The sequence below is a fragment of the Triplophysa dalaica genome, chromosome 5, assembly GCF_015846415.1.
Source record: "Triplophysa dalaica isolate WHDGS20190420 chromosome 5, ASM1584641v1, whole genome shotgun sequence".
NCBI classification, from domain to species: domain Eukaryota; kingdom Metazoa; phylum Chordata; class Actinopteri; order Cypriniformes; family Nemacheilidae; genus Triplophysa; species Triplophysa dalaica.
The window spans coordinates 7,699,696-7,721,348 of NC_079546.1; the positions used below are offsets into that span (position 1 = coordinate 7,699,696).

Consider the following 21,653-nt stretch of genomic DNA (forward strand, 5'->3'; position numbering starts at 1 on the left):
TGTATTTTGTTTAAAAAGTCTAAACTTTAAATAGGCGTATTTCAAACGCTTCATAAAAACTTCAGACCTCCTATTTGAGGGAGGGTAATATAAACAAACCTTTAGGATTTGTTAACAATATTCTGTAATTCATGAAGAGTCTTGTACAAATATTTGTAAGCTCAGCAGGTGTCCTACTGTCCAGCGTGATGCATGTCATTCCAGATGCGATGAAGTCCAACACTGGAAATTCTTCTTTGTATAGACGTTCTTGGTCTGAAGGTCTACTCCAGGTTCACTGGTGGGCACTCCTAACGCCATGTTTTGAACACATAATATATACATTATTTGTATTATTTATGTATATATAAACTTGTTTCGCTTATTAGAGAACAGAATTGAGTGTAGTGTCCCATGTCTGTTTTTATTTTATCCCTTGAACACAATGTCAGACAGTGAGTGAAGTTTTTGAGTCTTTGAGCTGACAGACACCGATCTCAACATCATGTCTCCATGTTGCTGTAAATCAGAAAAAGGAGCCACACACACACACACGGTAGAGATACAGAACACATTGCTGTTTTTATTTGAGCCTTGACTGGCAGTAATACTGAAAAACGTCAACTTAGAACAGATGGTGGTAACCCACGGCTTGCTTTTTTTCTTTTTTTTCCCCATAAGAGTACAGTAACTCCTGCTTTTATTGTGGCATGAATAACATCAATAAAAGAGAGAAAGAAATATACAACTTATATTACACTGTGTTATGAACAAAATATAAATCTATAACTCTATGCTATATTTACATAATTATCTTTCTCCATTTTCAAGTTGAGATGGTAGGATAAGTACTTTTCGTTTGTCATCGTTGTTTTGAGCTCCACACGGGACTTTGATTGTCTTTATCAATTATTGTTCGGGTATACAGGTCATCATTGTCCTATTCAAATGCATCGCCGTGTTCATAAAGACCATGGTGACGGATAATTGACATAACGTGACCCTGTATGTTAAACCAGACTTCCTCCAGCACTTTTCTTTATATGATTGATATGATTGTGGGAGCTACTACATGGTCATCAGATGGCTGTTATTTTGCGATTGAGAGTCTAATTATCTTACAGGAAGTTATTGTGACCTCGCTATGAAAAGTTTGATTGACAGAGGGAGACAAAGTGTGGAGCTAAAACAATTCAGGAATCAGATAAGAACATCTAATATGGTCATTCAGAGGAGCTTCAATGGAATCAAACAAACGGATTACAAATTCAAAGAGATCGTGCTTAACTTAAAGGTGCAGTTCACACAGAAATTGGCATAATTTGTCTTTTATGGCTTGTGCATCTTTTTTTGTTGAACACAAGTTAGGAGTTTTTAATGGCAAAAGAGGAGCAGCAAAACTTTTGCTTTGGCGATCATACACAAATAAAATGAAAAGATGACACAATTTTCATTTTTGGGTGAACTATCCCTTTAAGGGTGAACTGACTAGTAGGCCTACTAGCAGTCAGTACGTACTCAATAATTTTTGTCCAAACCAATGATGTTCCAATGAATCGTAAGAAGATGATAAATCTTAGTAAACGAGATCCACGCTCCTCCTGTTCAATAACAACTGGGGGTATAATATAGCTGTTTTCTTTATCTTCAGTCAAACAAAAAGAGAATTCAACAGATAGGAAACTTCACATTATACATAAACCATTACAAATAAAAATATCATGTTCTTCTTATTTTCGTCTCCGAGTATCCAGAGTCCTAGTGCTTTAAAAAACGTGTGTTTGGAGTTCATGAACGATGCACGGAGGAGAAAAGAAAATGATAAAAAAAGAGAAAACTGTCTCTTTTTCCTTCATGTCAGCAGTTCACCGTGACCATTTCTCAGAGATATACCAGCGTCCAGAACAGGATTAATTCAACGAAACAAAAACAAATAATAAAGAAAAACAAAACAAAGGAATATTGAACATAATAATTCAATCTAAATAACTACCCAGCTAAATATAATGCTTTATCAAGCGCGATTTCCTTACGGTCATAAAAAAATCCAACTGGAGGAAAGTAATAAATTATACTGTACATAACTTACTAAACTTAGGAAATGCTGCCTATTCTTATAATTATTGTTAATAATATTATTACACTAGAGGCAGTTGTAATGAAAATAAAATACAGTATTTGCAAATACAAAGTAAAACATTAACATGCAGAGTCTGAAATGGACCCACCCGACCTCAACAGCAGAGAGACGATGACATGGAGGCAGAACACAAATACGAACGACTGTCACGGACATTGCCGGACCTGATCGAAACAAATAAACCGGACAAGGACGATCACACAAAATGTGGTCGGTCATGAGAACGAGTGTTAAATTATTTTGCTTGCGCTGCAGGCGTCAAAGTACCTTCGAGATAACAGAATTTTTTGACAAATCTCAAAAGGCCAGAAAAGCTAAACTGCTCATTTGTCTTGAAGTTTTAATAAGCTCTTTGTGTTATGTGAGTATATAACTTCATTTGCGATATGTTTGGAGAGCGAGAGAGAAACAGAGGAAGAGAGAGAGATGATTTAACGGATGGAGTCTGGCTGGTGTTCACTAAACAGCTTGCGCGTTTCTCTCATCCAGCTGCCCGCACGTGCCCACACCAGGCCCAACAGAGGCTGGCAGTGTGGTTGGAGTTAGGGCAGCCGTCAATCAATTTCCGTTGCCGTGCCAACAGGTGCCGTAAGATGGAGTGGGTCAGTCAGAGACACGCAGAGCCCAGATGACTGATGGCAAGACTTCGGCAGAGATAAACCGAGCGACAGATGAAAAAGTGAAGGAATAAGGAGCAAAGAGAAGGTGAACACAAACTCCTGCTGAGGATGATATATATATTCTCCTCCTGTGACCTGTTATTCAAGTTTCTTATTTTACTTTTTGTAATGACAAGAATAGGTTGTTGGGGAAGGAAAGAAAGTAAAAAGACTGTAACAAAAGAAAGCGTGAGAATGTAAAAAACACAACCAAACAAAAAGAGAGAGATTTCGTGTTAATGCTCACTAATGAAGTGTCGTTTTGAGTTGGATTCTTTCCCACTGATAAGCCTGCTAGCATGACTCGTATGTATTGAATATTAACGTTTCATTTGCGTTCACATGACCAGCACATCAACCGTCTAAATGGAATAAAACTTAACTTAAAATCTAGTAAAACTCGCATTCATTCACACACGTGAGAAATCCGAACACAAACTAATGTGCACACACACAATTCCACTCAAGGCTTCAACTCTCCCCCATCGCCCAACACAAAGTTTGTGCTATCTCATAAAGTTTGTCTCCACACCTGAGAGAGACGTTCGACGTCCAAAGTTTCCCCAGAAGGCGAGGAAGAGGAACAGAAATGTCGAGAAGAAAAGATGCGAGGAAGGAGGGATTGTCTGTCATCCAGCGTTATCCAGACTCCTGAGTGAAGGGACGTGAATCCTCCCTACCATCCTTTCATCCAAAAAACGGAAACAAAACGAGACGTTTTTGAGGACATGGGCATGAGTGTGACAAAAAGAGATCAGCAGAGAGCAAAACTAGAAAATGTTTGTCGTTGCTCCTGTCAGGTGCTTTTTTACGGTGAAGAAGAAAATAAACGTCTTTTTTCTCTATTAAAACTGTAGCACGAAAACAACAAAATCACATTCACAAGCCACTTGTTGGCACTGTGTACCTGAGTGAGAATATTATAGAACCAAGAAAAAAAGCGGTTTAAAAGTGTCTCTTTAGAAACAAACAGGTCCACCATTTTAAAGTGTCTATGACAGGTCCTTGTTTTTATAATAAACGTTTCAAAAATTGGTCTTGGTTTTTCCTCGTAGCGTACTCGTTAACTTGCCGCGGTACTTTCCCTCAGCGGGAGTCCGGGCAAGTGTTAGATTTCCTCTACAAGACCCTCCTTTCCATGTAACAGTCACATTGATTGACAGGTCCTGTGCTTTGCTGCATTGATTCAGACTCCTGCGGGAGGGGCTTGGCTCTGGAGGAGTCCTGATTGGACGGTGGATGGGGACGGAATGAAGGTTGCTCGCGTGAGATGCCAGGTGACTGGTGAGATGGCTGTGATTGGCGGGATTAGTGAGCGATGTGATTTTCGCTGTCGCTGCCGTAGTCGTCGTCTTCGTAGTCGAAGTCGTCGTAGGCGTCGCCATTTCCGTCCTCCATTCGGAGATCCTCCTCCTTCACGCGGGGCACCACCCCTTTGTGGGTGCTGAGGTAAGACGGCTGGCTGGTGGGCGGAGCTGGTTCGGGGCTACTGGACATGCTTGAGTGCTCGGAGGGCATCTGCGGGGAGGGCATTCCTGCCATGGATAGTGCGCCAGGGTACACGACGCCCGCTGAGGACAAGGGCAACTGGGCCTGCTGCCTGTAATACAAACACACAATCTGTTAGTTATAATCTATTCCTTTTTTATTTAGTCTTCTTTGAGTTTTGTTGTTGCTTTTTTCATTTTCAATTTTGTTTTAATTTCCTTTCTATCTTTTTTAGTTTGGTTAATAATTTCAGTGGCTACGATTAAAATAATAATTTCTGTTTATTGCTGAGGTAACGTTTCTAATTTTCATTTAGGTTACGTTTTTCAATTAATATCTAGGCCGATACTTTCTTCGACGTTAAAACGCAAAAAGTTTGAAATAGTTTAAGTTAACGAAAATAGCTCGAATGAAACGTACCCTACGGTGAAGTACTGGCGCATTTCCTGTCTGCGGTTGCGCATAATAGCTTTATATTCACCGATGCGCAGTTTCTTCCCGTCCACCAGGCAGGTGCGTTTGGGCCGCGGCTTGTATTTGTAGTCCGGGTATTTCTCGAGGTGCTGTTTACTGAGACGAGCCTGTTCTTCGTAGTATGGCTGCTTTTCCAGGTTGGTCATAGACTTCCAACGAGATCCTAAAAAAACAAAAAAATGTTAGAAAACAAACCCATTACCTCACACAGATGCACACACATGATCTTTTGTATCTTTTTATCTGGTTTTGTAACGATGTTTGACTGTATGCATAGTAAAACCCACCCTTCTATAGTCAATATATTCTATTGACCAATGTGTTGTGTCCACATTTTTTGTAGAGTGTTTTAGGCATCCTGCCATGTGTTCGCAACCAGGATTCCCTTAGGACGGATTATTTTACACAAAATATGTAATAAAATTATGCATGTTCCTTACACACACACACGCACACACATGTTTTAAATGGTTTTAATGGTGCCTGTCCTATGAGAGAGCTGAACTGGCAGGTCGCTCACTTTGCACTAAAAGAGGGTTTTTGTTTGGTGTAATGAGTACTTTCGAGTGGCGTTGATGTCTAACAGAACAGAATACTGTGTGTTCTCTGCCCTTTGCGACACGCTGGCCCAAACACGGCTGACATGCGTCATTACTACAGGTGTTAGCAGGTTAAGTGGATGTCTAACACTCTCTGTCTAATTATCAGAGCTTAACTGGTGTACCTGTGTCCTGTGTCCTTTTATTTCTCATTAACACAAACACTGCCGCACATACACGAGTCATTGTCTCTTTCCCCAAAACCCCCAGCGAGAGCTTGTGTGTTTCAACCGCTCGTGCGTCCGCGCCTGTGTTGAATTTACGCAGTCCTACTGTATGTTTAATGGGAAAAAGCTGTCACCGCCGGTCCTCACACGCACCCAGCGCTGGAAAGGGGAATCTCCTTCTGTTAACAATTGAGAGAGCGGGGCCTTATTAAAACCAGATTTCCCGGCGTTATAAAACGCTTAGGAGCTCTTTAAAATGTCAAACACAATCCCAGAGGCCTGGAGAAAATGTCAGACAGACTCGAGTGCTGGTTTAACGCATAATGAATTATATCATCATTGTTGGAGTCGGCCCTCTAGAGCGATTCATTAGGCAGTGGTTACACAATGCGTTGCGTGCGTGTCGGGGGGAAGAACAGGGGTGGATTCTCTGGGTCTGAAGATGGATACATGGTTCTATGAGAAGGAGCCGGACCCTTAGCCCCGCCCACGTTTATCGGTTTCGGTATAAGGTGTGTTAATGAACTGAAGCTACACTAGTACTCTCTCACCGAGGATCTTGCTGATGTTAGAGTTATGCATATCCGGGAAAGCCTGGAGGATCTTTCTCCTCTCGTCTTTAGCCCAAACCATGAAGGCGTTCATGGGACGCTTGATATGCGGTTCGGCGTTGCCACGCCCCCGAGCCTCTCTGTAGATCCGTGAGTCTGACACACTGGGGCTTCCTGGTGAGACGAGAGAAGGGAGATTATTGTTAGTGTGATAAAAAACATATTATTAAGGTATAATTAAAATCAACTGGAAGTAGATGTCACAACCCAATGTATTGAATGTGATGAATTTAAAACATGAAAAAAGATTGTGTATTAGGAAAGTAAATTGTCGATTTACACTTCGACATTAAACAGCACATCTGGATCAAACAAAAGCATTAATACAGAGAAGAATAAGTATCTTACCATCCGAATCGCCAAAGTCCATCATAGCGTGAGTGAACTTACTCTCTTCGGACTGTTTTAACTGCTGGCTGAGGCTCTCAAGAGCGGCTTTTTCCTGCAAACGCACAACGTAAACACAAGCAATCCAGTTAGGTTCATAATACACAAATAAACACTGCTTCAACTGCATTATCACAGATGAACAGACCAATCAAGTGGGAGGAAAAAGACCCACGAGGGAAAAAAACGAAAAGTGAGCTTATGTTTATCTATCATGTACAAGCGGTTTGGAAGCCACCTGCAATCTATTTACACGTTCTCTCTCTCTCCCTCATACGGTGTCAAGCTCTCTCGCTCAGCCCTGAGGTCAATGCATTAGAGAACGCGGGTGCTCTAGAGATGAGAGTGGGGCTGGACCGCACAGCCTCCTGGGTATTTATTACACCCAATAAAAAGCAGATTTACTATGCATTTACATGGCTAATGTAGCAGGGCCGCGTATTTCAACACAACACCTTACGCTCTCTCTAAACATGCGTGGCCCGCCCGTCCCCCCCGAGTTACATCTGGGGCTTAATTAGTCAATTAGACTCCATCCTGAATCCGAGCTACGTTTAAAACACGTTCGCAGACACGGTCCTCGCCATTAGAGAATGACCCGAGCTTTCTGCGGTTCTGTAATGAAATGCATTACACCATTTCGTCGCCATCGAGACTTAATTGTTCCGAGTGAGTTAGAGAGTGCCGTTTTAAATGAATGTGTAATGGAGAGAGAATTCATCCCTGGAGAGACAAAGAGAAAGAGAGAGAGAGGATCGGGTTGTATGATGTGACTACGACAACTACTTCGGGTGCTCCGGCTCTGGCAAGACACTTCTTTATCTTGTAGACCATTGACCTCGCTTGTATCCCGCAATCCGTTTAGCTTAGCGAGACACATAGGGTTCAGGGATGCGACTCGGTTTGACCATACCAATTGATAATACAGAGAGGAGCTGTAATTGTTTGAAATAGGAGATAATGGGCAGAAGAGAAAAACAAACAGAGTTGGCTGTCTGATGTGGACTGCAGCCATGTAACGGTAAAAAGAGTTAAGATGATGATTTCTTAGCATTGATGTTAGCAGTTATTCAATTATATAAGGGGGCATATTAGTCTATCCAAATGTCCTCATGTGACAACACATAATCTTTCCTGTAATCAAAAATAACCTCGCTGGACCCTACAAATGTGTGAATCACGGAGGGCAATCGAGGGTGCGAGCGCGTAAAGCTGTGGTCAGGATAAAGCACATCTGATCCGTGGTAAATCATGATAAGGATATAGTGCTTGGATTATTCATAATGCAACTTCATTAACCTAGTAGAAATAGGCACGGACACTAAGCACAGAAAAAAAAACACAGTTTGTGTTGAACTAAATGCGACAGAGATCAACATGCCCATAAACATGATTTTTGTTTAATACTAAACACTGCAACCCATTTTACATGTTGGGCCTACTGTACATTTCGGGTGCATTTCGAAATAAAACAGGACATTTAAAACGAACAAAATAAAAGTGGATTTAATCAATTGCATGATTGGCTAATAAAAATATGAGGAACTCTGAATGCAAGGTTGCTAAAACGTGCATAATACTATTTTGTCTATGAATAAGCATTAGACCATATTTATAAGCTAATAATGTCACCATAAAATCTAATAATGAAAAAAATATATTTGAAAAACAATCAATTTTTTTAAATGAATGATATTAAATTTCTTTAAAGAATATAAACGTTTTTACATTTGGGAATAAAGCACATTAATGAATCTTTCACCAACACCAAGAACTTGGAAAAGCAAAGTTAACAGGGTTAACCTTTACACAAGGGTCTACTGACATGAGTTTACACACAAAGGTTTACCAAATAAACCGTAAGGACAGATGATCAGGAAGCAGGCACACGTGTGTATATACAAACGTCTTCCTCTGCTCATGTGAACAATCAAGCTGTTAAACGCGGACGGGGAGAAAGCGGCTATAATTTAACGCTTGTTTACCGACGTGCTCGGTGTGTTGAAGCGTTGGTATGCAAATACTACAAAAAGCGAGCGTGTTTTAATATCTGCGGTCAAAAGCGTTTCCTGTGCAATGGCGTTTTGCTTGATGCTTGGACCAGCTTATTCCAGGGTGTTTAGCAAACAAGCCCAATTTAGTCACGCGGCCGAGTCACTTCACATTAGCCTCAGCTACGGCGTCGGAATTAGCGTCCCGTTCACTGCGCCCTGCCTGCCCTCAGCCTGCCTTACAGACACGACCGTTGCGTACCAAGAAAAAGCATTCGGATCTCAATCACCTCAAAATGACAAACAAACTCCAGCGGCTTCAGTGAACTGCGTTTTATAGAAACGAGCAAATTCTGTTTTAACAAATTCTTTTACAAACCTTTTCTGAACGTCCGTTGTTGAGGCTCAGGCTGTTGACTGCCGCCACCTTGGCGTCCAGGACCTGCTGCTCTCTCTTCAACTGCTCCTTCATCTGTCGAGCCTCCTGGAAGGCTTTGGTCACAGCCTCATGGTCATTCAGGTACCCAGCGGAGGTGATGGATGACAGCAGGTCTGATGGAACAACAGGTACACTAAGTTAAAGATGAAACAGGTGTGTGATTTTAAGAAACGTTTTGATATGACAGACAGAAAGTGTTTTTTTGATTTAACAGATGGACTCAAAGTGAAGCCACCCTGCACTAAAGCACCGCTGGGCCCTTGGGCGTAACGCATTAGCATTTAGCGTGCTGCAGGGTGAATCTATCAGCATTTGGCGTGAGCGTTACCGTACACACACACTGACCATTTGACTGTCACCTCTCTGACTCAGCCTGCCTACGGCTCTTAACATTTATTCATAGTGAAGAGACGGAAAAATAAACAGGGCGGAAATGTTGGCTTTTCTTCAAGCCGTCTATGGGCCAGCATCGTGGTCTCGCCTTACAACGCTTGAAGGATGAAAACTGATTGGAGATCCGATGTTTAATGTGTTCGCAAAATGTGATCACATGGGAAAGGTGAATAAGAAATCTTATTTACAGTGCAAATGTCAAATCAGATCCCCGCAGCTGACGCACACAGAAATCCAGTTGAAAACAGATGCTCTAAAGCCAAACGAAAACCTCCCAAATCTGACTTTCTGCTTTTAGAGATTTAAACAAATTTGTGCCTCCCCTCTTCAACATTCACGTCTCATATATCGGACATATATCAGCACTATCTCTAGTCCTCTCACTCTATAAACGTCTATTGAAACCAAAGCTTATGAAAATCTTAAAAGTGAGAAAAAAGCAGCGATTTATGTTAAAGCCATAAGCGGCCTAATTTGGACCATCCTGCAACATCTGCCCCGAGTATATCAAAGATGCTTGCGACCATCTTTTCATGGCTATTATTTGTATTATTCTCAGCGGCTTAAACGCCTGAGCTGTGAGCCGCATCTGTTGGCTAGTGCGCCGCAAAGCATTATTTAGCCATGATAGATCTAACAAAGAGCTGCGCTAGATTATGAGCCTTTATCTGGCTTAATCCGGCCGCTAATGCAGGATAGCATGGATTAAATGCTTTCATATGAAATTATGGATGAGGGAACTTTTTTAAAAGTCATATCTGGGGAATTTGTGAGAGTGGCTACAGGTCACGGGTTTGTCAGGAGCCAAAGCACTTCCTGACAGTTGATTCAAACCTTCTAGAGCATAAATTGAGAGAACTGACTGTACTAGAGAAAGAGTTATGAGATTTTATCAATTAATTTATGTATTAAGGAAGAGATTATTTATTCGAACTATATCAGTCATCACACATTGGAAATCTGATCATGTGTAAAGCGCATGTGTGGAATCTTCTTCAATTTATTCAACTCTTCAAGCGTGAAAAAATATTGATTGTTAAAACGTTGATTGTTCAACTGGCTCAACCAATGGCACAAGGCGGGGGTAGGACTATCAGTTTTTGATATTGGAACGTAAGTATAGTTGTTAGGATACAATGAGAAATTATTATTTTTGTCAATTTTGTCATCATTTTGGCTTCTGAGTGATGGTCATAGAGGACATAGCCCATGACACCTCAAGTTGAATTTCAGTAGTGACAGTGACTCAAAAAGAAAGAGATGGAAAGTTGGCACATTGGGTTGAGCATGCTGGGACGTTTCAGGACTGATGTCGCTTAGAAAGGTCAAACAGATGAGAAACAAAGAGACCATATGAATGGTTATATATCTGCATATGGGCAATTCCAGCGTAGTGGTTGTGACATTTTGCCTTATGGATGTGACATATAAACACTCAGAGAATGTATTTGTTACCGATATAATGAACCATTTGTTTATATTTGACTGAATCCTTGTTGATTAAGTTTACACATCAGAAAAATATCAGTCTATCCACAAGTATTTAAAGAATGGCAATAAAACATGCGTTATGGGTGTGACACAAAGGACATGGACTTTTGGGAGACGACAAACTTTGTAGGATTTCTGTGAATTAAAATGCACAAACCAGAAACAATAATACCCAATAAAGGGAGTGTGGATGCCTCTTTATAGAACATAAAATAGTTACTTTATTTTAGTTTTCATGTGCCCATTTATGAGAAATATGTATCGCTATGGATGTGGCCATCATGAAAATGTCACTTACCTGACTAAGAAAAATCATTCACAAAACATTAAAAAAAAATAACTTGAAGAGACACATCACGTGGGTTATGAACCACCAAATATATATGTGCTTTTAGTATAGTTAAAACTTTGGTAAAAACCTTTTTCATGGTAAGGCTGACTTTGAGTGAATTGCCCATACACGTTCAGGCAAATGGATATAGACACATACCGACAGCATCTTTAAATGTTGCGATGCGTCTTTGAAATTGCATTAGAGGTTATGTTATTTCCTGACCCCTTTAAAAGACACGCACCAGATGGAATAATCGCGGGAACATACGGCACTCTCCAACTTAATGATCTAAAAGATTCACAGCGACATGTTTCCGAAAGGATTCCAGTGAAAAACTTTCCATCCAAATCCATTTTCAGAACAAAAAACATCTGGGCGGCAAATCCACTAATCTGCTATTAAATCCCAGGATTTGTTGAAAAACACTACGATTATGGAGAAGTCTGAAATGGCTAACTGTTTGGCTTCGAGGGGAGGAGGGAGTATTGCGTTATTGTGTTATTAATGCATGTTGTTTGTGCTGTGGGTGGTAACAGAGTTGTATAAGAGGCTTGTCTAATCTCAGCGCCTGTCACGAAGGCTTGCGCTTCCCTATTCAGCACATCGAAACAACTGAAATAAACGCCGCTAAACCTTCCCGTCTCTGTCTCGCGCTCTCGTTCCCTCTCGCTTCTAAACGCAGCTGCTTAACAAGCTCTCCCCCACCATCTCGACTAATAAATGTTTGACAATGTGCCTTCAGGCGAAATTAAATTCTACAAACCTAAAAATGTAACATCAATTACCGCCTCATACAAGAGGCCGCGCCGGCGAAAACACATCCAGGAAATGCTCTTGAGAGATATGTTCAGGGCGATATGTAATAACATTAAGTCTTTTATGTGTTGATTCGTTTGGGTTTATTGAATTGTAATGAGTCTGTGAGGTGCGTTTACCTATGGAGCTCAGTCTGGACGGAGGTCCTCCGATACTGGAGGGGGCACTGTTCTTCAGGGATCCGGAGCCCAGCTTCACGGAGGGGACCTGTGGGGAAGCGGGGGAGCAGGGTGACTTTCTCTCGGATGCCTTAGGCTTGGACGACAGATTCAAGGGCTGAGCACCCTCGTCCTGCAAAACAGCAACACGTGTGGCCCGGTGTGATTTTTGTTCTCCTTTGAGACTGGGGAGCCATCAAAACTCCCGGCGGGGGTCAAATCGGCTGACCGCACGCCAGGGATAACGAAACAGGAAGTTGTCAGCAAATGCAGCCAGGCCACAAGGAAAAATATTGTGATTGTGTTTGCACAATTTGCTGATATAAAGTATCGTATGGTGTCGCGCATTGCCACGATGCAGTCAGCATGCAGCACAGCCATGCTTGGACAAACAAGAGAACAGGGACAAAGCGGGCATACCAAAGCATGCAAATACAAAAAAGCACAATATTTAAATATAAGCCACAAATGATGTACAAAATACGTTCACAGATTGGAAAATTTTTTGAGTCAGCAGGCTACCAGAGGTGGACGCTTGTGGCCATGTGGACGCCCATCCATGGGGTACAAATGCTAATATCATTCACTTGCCAGATATCAACACCGCTGACAGTGTTATCACATCAGAGCCACAGTGCTCACACCACAACGGCCAATTAGATCTCAGAGTAGCAGATGCAGCACCGCCCCCCAAACCTGGCTCCACTGTCACCGAGCCGTCTCCATCCTCACCTCTGTTTAAATTCCTAACAGCTTCACAGCTGAAATGAGGCTCCAGAATTACAACAAAAGCATGTGGGCATGTGGGCAGGCCTCCAGGTTGGAATGACCTCGCCGGCCCTCGTCCACGCCACAGCTGTCAATCATCCTTCTCCTGGCAGAGCGAGTCTCAGGTCACCATTGTGCTCTCGCCGTGCTGGGATCTAATACGTGCTAACATGGGGAGTGCGGCATCTGTACCGACACCTGTTTCTAGAGACTTGCCGTCTGTCGCGAACGGCCGGAAATGCGAAAAGCAGCTGGAATGCCGGAAATGAGAAAAGCAGCACAACTGATATATGGATGGATATCGCTTGAAATGATCATTTCTTTGTTAAGCACAGTAGTGCAGGGCCAACATTCGCTATGTTCCTAAATCATTTAAGCATGGCATGTATTCACCAAATGCTCCAAAAGGCAAAGAAGCATTGTATGTATCCTATATCAATCCCGTAATGCATTGTGTCAGGCTCAATGAAAATGTCAATTAAAGATGGCGGGAGTGAGAGGAAAGCCTTAGAACTTAAATTAAATAAAAAATATATATATCCAATGCTGAAAATGTATTTGTATTCATGCAATGTTGACAAATATAGCAAAAAATTATATCAACAATTTTCTTTTTTTAACAACTATAAAATTGACAACATTCAAGTTTTTTTTAAACTTCCTGTATGTAAATTATTAAAATGCAAAGTTTATCACTGACAAATTAAGATACAAATAACATTAAAATATGTTATATGTTGCTGCAGGTCACACGTTGAAACCTGTTGACAGCTCAATCAAAAGAGTTACACAGATGTCAAAAAAAAAATATGAAACTAATTTTGCTCATTTTTTATATATAACACATTGTTATATCATTATGTTCCGTCTATTGGTATTTCCTATTTTTTTACTTCTATGAATTTGTTTAAAAATGTTTACAAATATCAAATGCAAATGAATGAATTAAATAAATAATAAAGTAATCTATTGTATTTTTAAAATACACATCATTTTTTGGTTTATATACATTATTTATTTATATTTTTCATATATTTGTATTTTGTATATTTATCAGTGTCCTGTTTTCCCATCATTCCATATCAGTCACTAATGAGCGTCTGTATGACTTCGGATGCTGCCACAGAAGGCAGCTGCCTATGTAGTCAGCGAGGCAGCTTACTAGGTTTTGGAACGGAGCATCAGAGGGTCTGGAGAGCTTGATTAAGACCTCTCCGCCCGTTCTGTGATGGGCCATAACAGGATTGTCCTCATTAGTGCTCTTCTCAATGCAACAGGGAACCAGTGGGATGTGGACCCCGTTATAAAGAAGGAACACAAAAGACACTAAGATGCGATTTTGAGAAGAATCCTGTATCATGACCCACATTGTGTGTGGCGTGTAGCGACGGTGAATTGAAGAGGAAAACTGAATATTTATGACAGATAATGCCTGCCTCTCGTCCTGATGGAGGATTGTTCTCCATGAAGCAAATCCTTGAGTGGGACAGTATCCAACGCGAAGGAAGCCGGTAAAAGACGAACTAATAGAGACTGGCAAAGCTGTGCTTGAGGAGGAAGGTATGATGTACCGTAGGACCTGTCATCCTTGATACGAAGACTACTCGAATACAAAGAATCGGAGCTTAAACCTCATAAAATGATCACTTAAAAACTAGCTTTATATACTCTGCAGTCTACATTAGGGAGGTTACACTTCAAGCGTAACACGACACAAGGCCTAAACGTCTTGGTCGGAGTCCACTATGAAGCTCTCAGAGGTGGCACCTTCAAGGTTAAAAGAGAAAAACCCAGTCAAGTTTGAGCGAAGTATTGAGTGTATGAAGGTTTGAGTAGGTCACCGAGTGAAAGGCGTGATGGAGTGAGTCTGTGATGCACCTGAGTTGTGAGGCCTTCCCCCGGGGTAAAGCACTTAAGCTCTGTATGCCTCAGTCCAACCAGCTGTCTGACACAGGCCACACTTCTCAAAATGAGAGGGAGAGCGGGAACTGCCCCAGGACAGCAAGCCTGAAATATACATGGTGTCCCCTACCCGACGGCAACAACAGAGAGAGCAGTGATTGAGAGAATATTTGAAGAAAATCAAAGACACATTGCGAGAGAGAGAGAGAGAGAGAGAGAGAGGACATTTTCTTCTTATGGCTCACTGACTGCGGAGGCCTGGCAGGTGCAAGGCCGCACTGCCAATTATGGGTATTAACTCCATCTCTCTTCTTTCTCTCCGTGTAATTGGTCATGTGACAACAAAAGGATAAATGTTTGAGGAACAGGGGCCTTCATTACCCTCTGACACAATGACCTGCAGGGGTGCCAGAGCCAATCGATGGTCACCATTAACTCAGAAAGATGGAGAGACAGAAAGATGGAGAGATATCTACTGTTCTTCCTCCATTCAACAGGCGTGTGTTTGAGCTCCATGTCTTTCCCCTATCCAAACCCTCATCCATGGCTCATGCCCGGAGAGGGAGCGGGCAACGGGCCTTCACACATGTTTATCCAGATCTGGCCGCCCCGCCGTCCAGCTATTGTACTGCTGAGCGGGACAGAATGGGCTTAGAGGGGTGTCCGGGCGTCTAGAATGACCAGCCCAGCGGGAGGGGAAAGAGGCCAGGCAGCATGCTTTTTATTTCTGCCCTGCCTGATATTCATGGAGCTTTATTCCGCTCAGATAGCCATGGCCTCCTGCCGCCACTGTGGCCGACGACCCTTGGACACTAAAGCAGATTCGGGTGAAATGCAACAACGCACCAAGGCATGGAGAAAGGAGTTATGGGTAATCAACCAAAAGATCCAAAAGAACTAGTACATACAAAAACTATCAGCTCTGGATATTAAGTGCATGCGATAGTACAGCGTAATACACAAACACACACTTAGACGTATCCAAACATACCTTGGGCTTTGGTGGTGGGGTGTTTCTGTTTTTCTCGCTCTGGCCGCTGGTGGGCGAGTGTGTGCCGGTTGCCAGGTTGGCCTGAGGCATTGTGCTGTGTTTGGCCCCCGGAGACACCTGCATGGCAGCCAACTGAGCCGCATACAACTGCTGCTCAGAGACGGTGAGAGAGGAAAAAGAAGAGTGGATGAATAAGAGAGAAAAGCCCATGAATAAATGAATACGCAGAACGCACAAACAAAACATGCACAAAAAGATGCAGGCTAAAAAGTGAGTCCGGCCATTAGTGGATAGGGCTGACGGTTGTTTATGTGTGAGGGGACAGAGCTGTCACTTTAAGTTCCACCATCCATCCTCAAGGGGTTACGCTAACAGCTAGGAGACGCCTGAGTGAGACGCGTCCCCGCCAAGGTGCATCCTGGGAAAACTCACCATGAGGGTCATATTCACGAAAGAGTGAAAAAAGTGTCTCTCAAGGTGAAAAACCGACAAATGTGTTTATGTCAAGAGAGAAGTTGTGAATCTCTTGGCCACCAGGAACGGAAACAAACTCGGGACCCCCTGTCAATTCTGTTAAAGAACGCAAAGGGATGAGAAGGGCCGAGGGAATGCATCCTTAAAAGTTGCTAAAATATCTGCCAGTGTGATTCAACGAAATATGTGGCACAGCGATATTTGACAAAACAACAAATAACAGTTTTGCACCCTCTGCTTCCATTGTTAAATAATGTAATATTCATATGCTAACTTTAAACCATGATTGGATTAACGTCAGCGTAGAATTTTTATATTTTTTTGTAATATTTATAATATATTATGATATCGACATAAAAATATCCAGCATACCCCATCTGTCAAACCCTGAGCTCAGGGATGTGCTTTTTGACGCTGACTATTTGCAGACCGGAGCACATGTTTCTACGGTAACAGGCAGACCACAGCGGTGTCTGGACATTGTGTAAAACAGATTCCTACAGCTGTTTGTGCCATTCCTATAATGAGAGTGTGTTTGTGTCGCTTTCATGTGCAATTTTGTGGACTTTGAAGGAAGCGAGGACCGAGCGAGGGCTTTTTTTTATTGTATTTGTGGGAAAAGATGAGGAACCAAATCTATGTTTACAGTAGCGGTAAAGACGGGCTGTTTTTTAAATTGTATTTTTCTCTTTAAGATTTGGAAGCGAGTGGCTGTTTGTGAGGACAACTTCCGTCCTTCTGTTCATCGCTGGCTGCAAGCCACCGGCAGGAAACAAAGACTGATTTATGCAAATATCCGCGGCGGTTCCTCTCTCTCTCTCAACCTCGACAGCGCATTCTCCACAATCTTCTGTCTGCTGTATCTGCTCGAATTAAATATTTCTTTCAGATGAAAACACGCACAGATTAACACACCATCACGCTGAGAAACAGAACATCTCCATTTTGCTTTTATCTGCCTTAATTTGCAACGCGGAGGGCTAATAAAGTTAAAAAGCAGTTTTTCTTCAAAAGAAAATATTGAGACGCGTATGTTTTAACTGTATTTTACATGTTATGTTTAAAAATAAGGATGCAGCAATATAAAGTAGAAATGCAAACTTTGTCATAGGAGAGAAACACTGAAATTTAAACACTTAGGTGAAAACAAAACTTGTAATGTACAGTAACTTTTTAAACATAATAAATAAATAAATGGTATGCCATTTGATTAGGAAGAAAGCCAGTATTTTATACTATTTTTATTCAAATAACTGAATGCTAAACTAGTTAATAATAATTGATAATTAATCTATAATTATACATACTCACTTCTCAAATAATAATAAAAAATCTTACTTGAATAAATATTTTGTTCTTTTTTAGGTAGGTATTCTTGTAAAAACTGAGATGTTCAAGGCCATCACTCAAATACGTTTTTTCTCAAAAACACACACCTACACGCTCACACACTCCTCCGTGCTCTCCGATCAGGATATGACCTCAGTGTGTGAGCTGTGGTCAACACAGGGGACCAGAAGATGAAATAAAGCTCTTGTTGGTCATTTCTGTTCAATTACTCCCACCGTGGCCCCTGGTTGTGTGTGTGCCTGAGCGTGACATATGGCCACTGTCGGAGTGTGCCCTGCCCGTGTGTGCGTGAGATGGCGATATGGTCCGTGTCCGGTCCACCGCATCAAGACTGCTTTATTTTCTCTCTGAATTGTGTTCTATTACAAGGTCAGCTTCTGTCAATCAAAACTGCTAGAGCGGCCAGGTCTGAGAGTGACACGCACGGACACACACACTTCACTTCCAACAGTCTGCTGCTGAACACGCTTAAAGCGCTGCCACCCCACTGCCAGCGTGAGGAAACAGGAAGTGACAGCACAATGGCCCTCGTTCGCCCAGGGGCTCACGTACGCATGGTAAGAAAGAGGGATGGAGAGGTGGCTGATATCAAAACTGGGGAAGTTGCAGAGGAATTTAAATGTCAACCTTAGAGAAAAACACACACAGAGAGGTGCTGAATGGGGAAGGGTGTGTTTGTAAGGGATTGATAGGACTCTCGACTCGTACATCCTTTTGAACTCGAAAAGCTGCTCCCCTTTCCTCTTCTGACTCTCTCCTACCTAATCCTTACAGAGGAGTCTTAGGCTGGCTCTAATTCTCACTTACTGAAAATGTGTGTGCGTTTATAACCAACAAAGATAAGAAAACACACACACATACACACACACACACACACACAAACAATGTCGGGCTTCATCTAACTGAGTGGGCCAATTTATATTTAAACACAATGATACTAGTAATTATTAACAAATGAATGAATAAAGTAATAAATATAATAATAATCATCATCAAATTAATAATAAAGTAATAAATGTAATATAATTACGACAATAATAATAAACAAATTAATAATAAAGTAATAAATAGGACAATAAGAATCAAATTAATAATAAAGTAATACATTTAATATTATAATAATCCAAATAAGGATGATGATTATAATACTAAAACAAATTAATAATTAACAATGAATTAATACATGTATAATAATAATAATAATAATTAAATCATTTAAAAATCATGTAAAAAAGTTGTATATTTTTCCAGATTTGATCTTGGGTCACCAATTTAAGTCAGACTGCCACTGGTGTGTCCTCAAACATTTGGTTCCAGACGCCCCGTCCTTAACAGTGACAAAATGCAACGTCAGTCCGTAATCCTTTGCGTTATTTCAGTGTTGTCCAATGTAGCCGGTCAAATGTGAGCGTGTTTGTACGCGTGTATTCGCAGGTTGACGGGAAGAGATAGATTGGTATTTGCACTTTAACTCGTAAGGTTGATCGGAGAGCATTAGTGTTGGTGACACATGTTCTAACAAAGCCAACCCCCCTTCCATCCTTGCTAAGCCCCTGTCCCTTCCCTGAGCGCTGGAAGACAGGCCGTTGTCGGCGCTATCCGTCGGAGTGGATCTTCGAGACATCTCTCGCTCTCCCATAATCCCCTGCTTTACTCAGATTATGAGCTTCTTTCCCCATCTTGCTTTGTTGTCAAAATGGGAGCAGTTCACTGTGATCCTTTGAGCTATTGTTTTGGTCACCGCTGACAATATTTTGACTTGTGTGTTTTTTTTACCATTGCCGTTGTTGACATCACTTTATGTTCTAAACTGAACGTTGGCTGTCAAACTATAGATTTTGATTTGCGCGCCAGACTGGATCGAACTTTGACACAAGTTGCGTCTGACCTTCAGACGGTGACTGATCTCCTCCGTAAATTGTCAGTTAGTGCTAAAGCCAGTGTTTACAAAAAATAATAAAAGACAGCCAAAAACTGTAGGGGATCAAATCCAGCCTGGCTCTCTATTAACAGTGCCACTGACATCAACATTTCCAAACAATGCCACCAGATTAGTATGAAAGGAATGCGAGGTGCTTGCGATCATCATTACAGTCCCTGTAAACAAAATAAATCGCTGGGGGTTTGAACTACAAATGGAAATATATGTTTTTTATAACTTCTTACTGCCGATAAAAAGTATTAAATACAGTTTCCCTGCTTCTCGTTCTCTCTCCCTCTCTGGTTCTCCTGTGTGCTGCAGTAATCTGCTGCAATATGGTCCAACATCTGCCTCTACATATGATGGCTGACCTCCTCCATTGACCCACTTTATAACTCTTCAGCGTTGCTGCTCGCAGATCGTACCTGTCCCTTCCACCGCTTCCTTTCTTCTCAAGACCATCTTAGCTCTTTTATGCAATCACACATTTTAAACTAAGTCTTTGCTTTTGTCACTGTATGACTTTTATGTGCGTTATGAGTTTTAATATAGAGGTTATACTGGTTATAAAACACAAGTCTACAGTGAACTATGGTCTCTGAAATAACAGTTTAGAAACCACACCAGTGGCTTTGGTGAGCAACGGAATTCTTCACCTTTAAGGCAGTGACTCTCAAAACAGACTCACACACACGGTGGTTTTTTGAGAAAGGGAGGAAAAAGTATTGAAACGCTTCAAGCTAAATTTGAACGCATAATCTCTGCATAAGCACCACAGCCCCACATGTAAGAATGCCACAACTTAGACCACTAGATTCTGTTACTTATAGTGCAAGTCTGATGTGAGCACATATCAGGGTTGCCAGGTCAAAGAAATATTTCCTTCCCAATGACCCCTCAACACCCACCCAAAAGGAATGAAAACTAGTCCAAATTTATAGGTGTCAAATCAAAGTTAACAACTGCCAAAAGACGTTTCTATTGCCATATTTACTAATCTGAATGGTTTCCTACTGTATATATTATTTTGTTCTGTTGAACATATAATATGTTTGGGGGGATTTAGGAAAGCAAACAATTCTGGGTCACTTTGACTACAATTTTTATTTCTGCTATGGTAGTCAATGATGCCAAATAATTTTCAGTTGCTAACATTCTACCAGATATCGAACAAACAGATGTATGCAGGTTTGGAACGACTAGAGGGTGAGTTATTCATAACACAATTTTCATTTTTGGGTGGAGTGTCCCTTTAAAAAAGACCTCATGTGTGCTCGAGGCCACGCACAGAAATGGACGAGACACGTATTTTCTCCTTGAAGCACATGCAAAAACTTGCATAAGAAATAATCGTGGTTAAATTTATTGTATATGTATAATGTGTACAAGCATCCCCATGTTTTAGTTGTTCTAGACTGCGTATAGCGGTGCTCAAACGTAGTACGAAACATTAGTAAAAACATAATTTGGATATATTGGCTAATACCAACGCTATATTTTCCTCTTCGGTTGAGCTGAGGTCCCGCGTCCCTCCCTGTACGCCACACTTTTTGAGAAGGGGTCCGGTCCTTGAGTTGCCAGGTATTCAGAGTATGAATACACATTAAGAAACTCATCAATTAACATTTACCCATAGAACATGAATAAACCTTTTGGTGGCCGCAGTACATTATGAAAGTTGGCCAAAAATCCGCCGCTCCATAATTTTTCCGGTAACTTCATTTTCAAAATAGCCCAATTGTGCGGGAAATCCACGACCCTGGCAACACTGGCACATACTGTATACTTTATAAAAGTATCGTAATTTGTGACCTAGTGACATGTGAATATTTCGGACCACTGATCATATTGGGGGGTCTGAAAATGAGACGTGCAGAGGGATTCTCCCAGAGGAAATCCAGCGCACGGAGACATCTGTATTTAGGTTAGCCAGAGTAAATGATTTTCTTTGTGACAAAGCCCTAATCTGCGTGTGTGTGTGTGTGTGTGTGTGTGTTGCAAGGGAGATTTAGAGGATACAGAGAACAGTGGCTTCGTATTTTGTTGTTGTTTTTCCTTTTTTTCCCTCACTTGTTTTGGTGAAATCCAATTGCGCCTGACAAAGCTGTTCAATCGGGGATT

At 41.5% G+C, this 21,653-nt stretch overlaps 1 protein-coding gene across 9 annotated transcripts in view; it reads right to left on the reverse strand.

Annotated features, from left to right (window-relative positions):
• Positions 1 to 535: 535 nt before the first annotated feature.
• The window catches only part of sox5 (SRY-box transcription factor 5), a 162,825-nt gene continuing 141,707 nt past the window's right edge, over positions 536 to 21,653 (reverse strand). For 7 of the 9 annotated variants that reach the window (XM_056748660.1, XM_056748658.1, XM_056748656.1 and 4 more), the window contains 7 exons: positions 15,788 to 15,937; positions 12,088 to 12,259; positions 8,875 to 9,047; positions 6,466 to 6,559; positions 6,058 to 6,231; positions 4,687 to 4,903; positions 536 to 4,378 (listed from right to left, as the gene is read on the reverse strand). In XM_056748660.1, the coding sequence (XP_056604638.1) occupies positions 4,087 to 4,378; positions 4,687 to 4,903; positions 6,058 to 6,231; positions 6,466 to 6,559; positions 8,875 to 9,047; positions 12,088 to 12,259; positions 15,788 to 15,937 (1,272 nt within the window). In that variant the 3' untranslated portion in view covers positions 536 to 4,086. The remainder of the gene's footprint in view (positions 4,379 to 4,686; positions 4,904 to 6,057; positions 6,232 to 6,465; positions 6,560 to 8,874; positions 9,048 to 12,087; positions 12,260 to 15,787; positions 15,938 to 21,653) is intronic. The other 2 variants (XM_056748657.1, XM_056748661.1) reach the window with 2 other exon arrangements.